This window comes from Hydra vulgaris, chromosome 02 (assembly GCF_038396675.1).
Source record: "Hydra vulgaris chromosome 02, alternate assembly HydraT2T_AEP".
Taxonomy (NCBI): Eukaryota; Metazoa; Cnidaria; class Hydrozoa; order Anthoathecata; family Hydridae; genus Hydra; species Hydra vulgaris.
The window spans coordinates 8,402,008-8,410,220 of record NC_088921.1 but is presented as its reverse complement, the minus strand read 5'-3'; the positions used below and the strand labels follow the sequence as shown (position 1 = coordinate 8,410,220).

The 8,213-nt window shown below is 27.3% G+C and overlaps 1 protein-coding gene across 2 annotated transcripts in view; it reads right to left on the bottom strand.

Moving 5' to 3' along the window:
• Positions 1 to 6,561: 6,561 nt before the first annotated feature.
• Positions 6,562 to 8,213, bottom strand: part of LOC136076708 (NACHT, LRR and PYD domains-containing protein 1 homolog) — a 66,840-nt gene continuing 65,188 nt past the window's right edge. Inside the window, exon 5 of one of the 2 annotated variants that reach the window (XM_065790073.1) lies at positions 6,562 to 7,257. In XM_065790073.1, coding sequence (XP_065646145.1) covers positions 6,614 to 7,257 — 644 coding nt within the window. In that variant the 3' untranslated portion in view covers positions 6,562 to 6,613. The remainder of the gene's footprint in view (positions 7,258 to 8,213) is intronic. The other variant, XM_065790074.1, reaches the window with a different exon arrangement.

Sequence of the window (8,213 nt, the reverse complement as noted above, 5' to 3'; positions counted from 1 at the left end):
ACCTGTTTCCAAAAGAAAGTCGTGACGTCGTTCTGATTCAGACCACCGTCGTCCTGATTCAAATCTCCGTCATTCTCATTCAGACCGCCGACTGAAGGTGCGCATTAATGGCGTTGCATTTCAAGTGCCTTTTTCACTTTTCTGTTAAAATTATTGACATCTACTTTTTTTTCATTGTTCCAATATTGGAAAATGAAAATGAAGAACTTTTAATAAAAATATCATGTGTTGGTAAACAAATGATATTAAATACAAATCTTATTCGCGCTTAGTTTTTTTTTATGGGTTTACATTAAAAATTATTTTGTAGCTAAAAAAAAAAATGCAGAATAGAAATCTTAAAATTTTATAGTTAATAGTTAATCACTTAAATAATTTTAAATTATACTTTAAGGTGGTTTCTTCATAATCAAAAGTCAAAATTTTTTCAAAAATTGATTTTTTGGCAAATAAGATATTCTAATGTAAAATATAACGTTCTTTCTGTTTGTTTATGCTTTTAACAATATTTACTATTTTATACAGGATGGTATAATTTTAGTGCCTAGCAACAGCCATAGCAACCGTTTTATTTTTTTAGTTATTATCTTAAATGTACCTTAAAACTTAAACTAGTACATCTCTTTTGCTATTCTAATGTTGCCTTGTTCGTCCAAGTTGTTAAATATTTAATAATTTTAAGTTATGCTGTTGCAAAGTGCAAACAGTATGCAGGCTTTTTTATAATAACTTTTTTTACTTTTTGCTGTTTTCCTATGTGTTTTGTAGAAATTATTTATCATTTTAGCTAGATTCTAGTAAAATAATAAAGATTTAATATGGGAAACTTTTAAAATAACAAAAGAAAGTCATCAAGAAAGGGTGTTGGGACTCGTGGTTGTAAAAAATCTGTGTATATTTTAAATAATAAATGTGGTATCAATGGAAATAAAAAAAAATGTAAATATTGAAAATATCACTAAAAAAGAATTTACCATTAAACCAGCTGAACATTCTGGAAGTAGTGATGATTATTTTTTATTTATAAATTTTAAAATACTTATGGAAATGATAGAAGTAAGAAACAAGTGTCAAGAATGTGGGGAAGCCAATGTCACAATATCTAATAGTTTGGATGATAAAAAGGAATTTTCTCATAAAATTGTTTACTTTTGTAGAAAATGTAAAAATAAAAGTCACAAGTATACTTCAACTTTTAGTGCTTCTGAAAAATGTATGGTTGTAAACCAAGTGAAATTAATGTTCGATTGGTTATGGCATTTCGAGAAATTGGTAAAGGGCACAAATCGATTAAAACATTTGTACGGTGTATGAATATGCACTCAACATCTAATACTTCCTTTAGAAATACTAATAATAAGTTATTTTCTGCATAAGAAAATTCTGCACTAGAAAGTATGCAAAATGCTGCAAATGAAAGAAAAATGGAAGAAATTGCCCCAGGTATGCATTCTTGCCGTTTATTGATTGATGGAACTTGACAAAAAAGAGGACACTCCTCGTTGAACGGTGTAGTGCCAGCAGTAAGCAAAGTAAAGTGTTTGGATGTTATTGTTTTATCAAAACATTGCAGGCAGTGTATAATATGAGGTGGAAAAAAAGGGACAGTAGAATACACAAATTTTAATGTTGCACATAATTGTAAAATTAACATCAAAAGTCATCAGGAGCAATGGAATCCTCAGGTGCTATTAATATATTTCAGCAATCTGTGAGTCGAAATAAACTAGTTTATAATGAGTATCTTAGAGATATAGACACAGTTTTTTACAAAGAAGTTGTTTACTTCAAACCCTACGAAGCACAGTTTGGTATTACACCTGTTAAACTTGAATGTATTGAACATGTAAACAGACGAAAAGGTTCTTGACTTAAAATACTAGTACAAGAATATAAAAATACCTCTCCACCATTTGGTGAAAAAGGAAAATTGACAAACAATTCCATCAATTTAATAACAAATTATTATGGTATTGCCATTCGAAGAAGTCAATGAAAAGTTTACACTATGAAAAAGTGGTTAGGTACAATAGTTGGTACAATGATGGAGGATAGCTATCCTTCATCATTGTACCAACTTTTCCAATTCTCTCTATTCTTCAATTCAACGAAGGTCAATTTTATAAAAAAAAAATTGTATGAAAAACTTGGAATACAGACCGGTGTCTGTTTTAATATTATATCTGAAAAAATGAACCGACACAGCATCCAAACTTTACTTATTACAACATCAGGTAAGACTAAAGCAAAAAAAAACAAACTAAAAGCCATCAAGAAGGGTTTATTGAACACTTAACTAAAACTTAATTAAAAGGAGGATTTTAGTTTTAAAAACAAATTTACTTTCTTGGTTTTTGATTTTCTACCAAATCGTTTTTCAAGAAAATTGTCTCACGAAAAACATCATAAATGTGATAACTACTTGAAATTTTTGGGCTTATTCATCCAGTGTACTGCTAATGCCTGAGTTTTTTTCAAATAAGTTTATTTTTTGTAAGTCGTGGTTAGGGAACTAATATTAGAGGCCTAATAGCAGATTTTTCGAAAATACAGTTGTTTTGAAGCATAACTTTTACTAGAAGCAAAATCTTTTAATAAATTTTGTTTCGAGTAAACACTATTTTTTGGGGTTATTTTGACTCTATAGGCTTCTATGTGATCATCAATATAATTTTGGAGTTCGAAAAAATTTTTTTTTTTACACATTCTGTACCTACTTTTGAAAAAATTAATGAATAAAAAGTTTTGATCACATAGAAACCACCTTAGTTGTTTAATTGCAACTTCTCCTCAAACTATCGACCTATCTCACGCACTTCTGTCCCTCGCAAGCTAATGGAATGACTTGTACACAGACACATTACTGACCACTTGAAAAAAATAAACTCATCAGCTCTGCTCGACACGGGTTCTGAAAGGGAAAAGGTTGCGTCACAAACCAACTTGAAACTACCGACAGCCTGACTGAAGTTGCTCGCAACCGATATCTTATTCACAGACTTTGATAAAGCATTCGATAAAGTAACGCACCGTCGTCTGCTGCATAATCTCAAACCCTATGGAGTGTTCGAAAACTTGCATAAATGGATCAAGATTAGCCAACCAACCTCCTACAACACGTAGCCATTGAAAACAATAAATTCGATTGGAAAACAGCATCTAGCGGTTTGCCACATGAATCTGTTCTTGGACTACTCCTTTTCCTTGTCTACATATACGATTTTTTTATATTTTTTATTTTTTTTAATTCATTTCCCCAAGTCCCAGAAGGCATCTACAGACGAGGAGTCTATACAATTGTGGTTATAACCCTCTCTCAACTCTATAACTCCGAAACACGAAACTTGACGAACAAGGCCGCTGCATGGAGAAACAATTTGGCAAACAAAATAGGACACCACTTTATAATGTATGCAGGCAACTGTAAAATAATTGAAGTCGTCGAATTAAACCATGACAAAGTCATGCACACTGGGCGCAGCAACAACAAAAATTGAATGCAATTTATACAAGAAATAACTTGGTAGGCCAACTGCATCAACTATCGTGCACGTCATCTGAACGAGACCTAGGCCTTTTTATGACTAGCGTCTAAAAGTTAAAAACAAATCTGCGTGACTGCATCAGCTGGCAACCAAGTGCTTGGCAGGCTCAAGAAGACTTTTCGAGGTTGAAGTTCTGCATTATAGCGCACACTGTATTTTTCGTACGTTCGCCCGCATCTTCAATTTTGCAGTACAAGTCATCGTTTTTAGCTCAAGACATAGCCAAACTCGAGCAAGCCACAAAACATATTGCCACCTTAAAACATCTTCCGTATACTCAGAGACATTTAAGCCTTAACCAGAAAACACTAACTGAACGATGAGTAAGAAGATACTTTATCGAGCAATATAAAATCATGAGCAAAATCAACAAAGTTAACTTCCAGGTCCCACAACTTTAACGAAATATCAAATCTTTAAAGTACAGCATTTGGCCACAAGGACACACTAAACAACTAAAAGTACAACTTGTTCAAAACTGAGCTGAAAAAAACAACTACCTCACCAACCGTGTTGTAAAATCATGGAATTACGTAACTGAAAATGCGGTGGAGGCAAAGTACTTAAACAATTTCAAACATGAACTTTCTCTGCTCTGGCATCTTCACTTTAGCTATAATCGAAAAACTGTATTTTCATATTAGAGAGACCTGGTGTGCCGCGCTTTGTCAACAACTTGTAAATTTTGTTGACCATGAATAAACCAAACTAAAAAAAATTTAAAGTAATTTTAAGTAGATTTATGGGTAGTTTTTAGCAATCTAAATTTTTTGACTTAAGTAAATAATAAAAAACTCGGAAATTACTATTTTATTTATGCCATAATTGACATGCAAGAAACTTTCGATTTAAAAAATGATTCTAAATCACTATATTGATGTGGTAAATTTGCATTCAGAAGAGTATTTTGCGCAGATTATTGCTGATAATTGTAGTAATTAACAATACCAATTATTTGTTTTAGCAATTTTTAAGAAGACAAAAGAATACAGACAACTGGTGTTATGAACTTTCTGATGCAGATACAAATATTAACGATTTTTTAGAATCACTAAAGTAACATTTTTGTATAAAATTTAAATCTTATAATCATAAATTGTAATTGTAACATAAGTATTTTAATTTAAAAAAAAAAAAACTAGATTGACAGAAAAAATATTGTTTGATAAAATTGATGAAAATAAATTGTTTTCAGATTATTGTTAAATGGGAACAAAAATAAATATCGTTATTAAACTGCATGTTTATGAAGTTTTATATCAGGAGATTCATCATCACATAAAACATTGTCTTATGAATGCTCTTGTCATATATTAAAATACTTTATCAATGCAATTGCTACTTCTGATTTATAATTCACATTGCGTTATGAAAACGCGGTATTAAATTTAAAGAGTATTGAAAAACAACGGCATCATTTATTAGCAACGATCGATCCGAATTTTGTAAACAATAAGAAAATCGTAAAGTTTATTCCTATATAATCGAAATTTTATCCTTTAAAGTTAACGAATCCTATAAAGAAGCCTAGAAACTAAAAAAAAATATCATTATTTTCATTTACAAAGATTTTTTTTTGTCACTTAAAACCCGAATATTGAACAACTCGAAATTAAAAAGTCACCGGTAAAAAAAAAAAAATACCTTTGATACCTCTCCCACCAAACCTTAATATCTGTTATTGAACAACTCGGAATTAAAAAGTCACCGGTAAAAAAAAAATATATATACCATTGATACCTCTCCCACCAAACCTTAATATCTGTTATTGAGAACCACGTATCCATCTACTCTTAGTTTATTACTACGTATGATTTTGTCATTTACGAAGACTTATAAAGTCCCTTTACCCCATACCAACATCATTACCACTTGTGTTCAATTACACACCATTACCACCCTTATAACTCAAATGTTATTTGACCCAGATATTCGACCCTTTAAACAATCTTGTTTAATTAAACCATTATAATTTATCATCACCCCGTGTACACATCTCACTCTTAGTACCACCTTGTTCATTTACAAAAATTATAAAATTCTTTTACCTCATACCATTAACTAACACACCATAATTACCACCTTTAATACTACCTGTTAATCGAATTACCTATCCCACCCTTTTAATTACCTTGTTCAATGGAACCATTATAATTTATTATACCACCCCACCTTTAACCGCAACCGACTCTCATTATTTATGGTCATAACTGTTGATTAAAAAAAGATTAAATAAAAAATTAATTATCAATTAGGCCTAACAACAAACGTTATTTAATTGAAAATTTATATTTCGAACAAAATAACTTCGACGAAAAATTCTACAAAAATTTCGAATTTTATTATTACGTTGACAACAAATTATTTTTGAAAGAAACAAAGATGGAAGAAAACTTAAACTTCTAAAAATAATTGACATAAACATAAATTTATATTGTGTAAATCGAAAACAAATATAATTTTAATTTTTCATAGCAAAATTAAATATCTTTAAAATTACATAAAAATAAATACAAAAAACATTAAACGAAAAATTTTCTGCATAACGTTACAAATAATTTGAGAGTTTCAAAACTTCTAAAAAATATTAAAAGTTAAATCATTAAATAAAATATAACAAAAGTTTATCTAGTTTTTATTTATCTTAATTATGATTATATATTTCATGAACAATGAAATAAAAATTTAATTAACAAAAAACAATAACAAAAATTTCAAAAAGGTTTTGAAAAATTATATTCATATTAGAATAATTACTAATAAAGTTATTTAATAAAAATTATATATATTAATAATACAATAGTTATATAATTATTAAAACTAATAATTATATATATTATAATTATTAAAATTATTTATTAATAATATATTTTGATCCTTTAAATAAAAAATAATCCTTTAAATAATTTAGAAAATTAATGAAAATTTTAAAATATTATTAAAATTAATTCGTACATTTTAAAACGTTTAATTATAAAATAATATATTAAATATTTCATTTATTATTTTATAATTATTGTTCATATTTTAGTTAAGATATTAAACATTTTTTCGTGTTATAAAGTTTTTTAATTCATCGAGGTTTTGAAATTTTCCACGGTACTTGATCGACAACAACTTCGAAAATCTTTTCCACGGTAGATGATCGTCAACCTCTTGACATTCGAACAACGAATCCATTCACAAATCTCTTCAATGAAATCGATGTCGTCGTGAAGGTAAAGATTTAATTCTTCACAAAGATTAATCCACGGAAGAAGATTTTCTTCAAAATCTTTTTTCGTTATTAAATAACGTGAGATGTATATCGACAACCTTTTAATCTTATCTTTCGGTTTCCATCCTTCGAATTTAATTGGACAATGAAAGTTGACATTGCGAACATTTGTTGAACATTGAATTATAAGATTTTTTTCTTCATCACTTAAAATATTTTTATAAACACTTAACTTCGATAACTTTCTTCCAGATTTAATGTAATGATTTACGAAATAATTTTCACAAGAAGTTTCGTAAGAAGTTTTTCTATTGTGAATCGAAATCCCCCACTCTTGTTCATCGACGATTAATTTTATTTCATCAGTAAATGATGATTGACTTTCATAAAAACATTCAATGAATAAATGAACGTAATAAGAATTAACGTAATATCTAGATCTAAGTTGATAATCGTTTTTATTTTCACTTTTACGAGATAATTTAAGTAGATGATCTAAAGAAAAAAACAATAATTTAATAAAAATAAGCAAATCAATAAAAATTTAAACAATAATCGGAATTAATAACATATGAATAATATATATAAGGAAATATAATCAACATAATGATACATATATTTATAAATATAAAATTTATAACATAATTTTATAATAAATTATAATATTTATATATATAATATATTTACATATTACGTATAAGAAGTTATAAAAGAATAAAAAATCAATAAAAAATATTATAATTAAATACATTATATATTACATAATAGTATTTACATTAATATTAAATTATATACGTTTAAATAATAAAATTATATATATAAAAAAAAAAAAAGAAACTTTTAATTAAACAATTTTTTACTAAAATTGTAAAAAATATTTTAATTTTATCAATTTAAACATAATTTTTATCACATTTTTTAAACTTCGTTTTACCATAAATATAACATATTTAAAATAATGTAAAAAAAGTTCATCATTAATATTAATTAAAAAAAATACTTCCTTATATTCATATTACTGATAAAAGCAAATTAAAAAAGTGGTTTAAATTTAACCAAATAATGTAACAACAAGTCAATAAACAAAACGCATTTCATTTAAACGTTGATTTGAAGTGAAATGAATATTTGAAATCGAATTTCAAATAAAGAACTTAATATTGTAAATCTCCTTCGTCGATATATTTGAAATATAAATTATGTGAAAAACCATTAAATACTCAAAGAGTGAGAGTTTAAATAAATGTTTAGATTTTTGTTTATTCGAATTCGGCGTTGATTGAAATCTTTTTTTTTAAAAAAAAGCTCTTTAAAGAACTATTTATATTATTTAAAAATTGCATTAAATTTTATAACCAAAACATGATATAATATATTTTTGATACAGCTGCAATAATAAACAACAGTTTTATCGTTAAAGCAGAGCTGCAATGCTATGGTGTCTTGTTTAT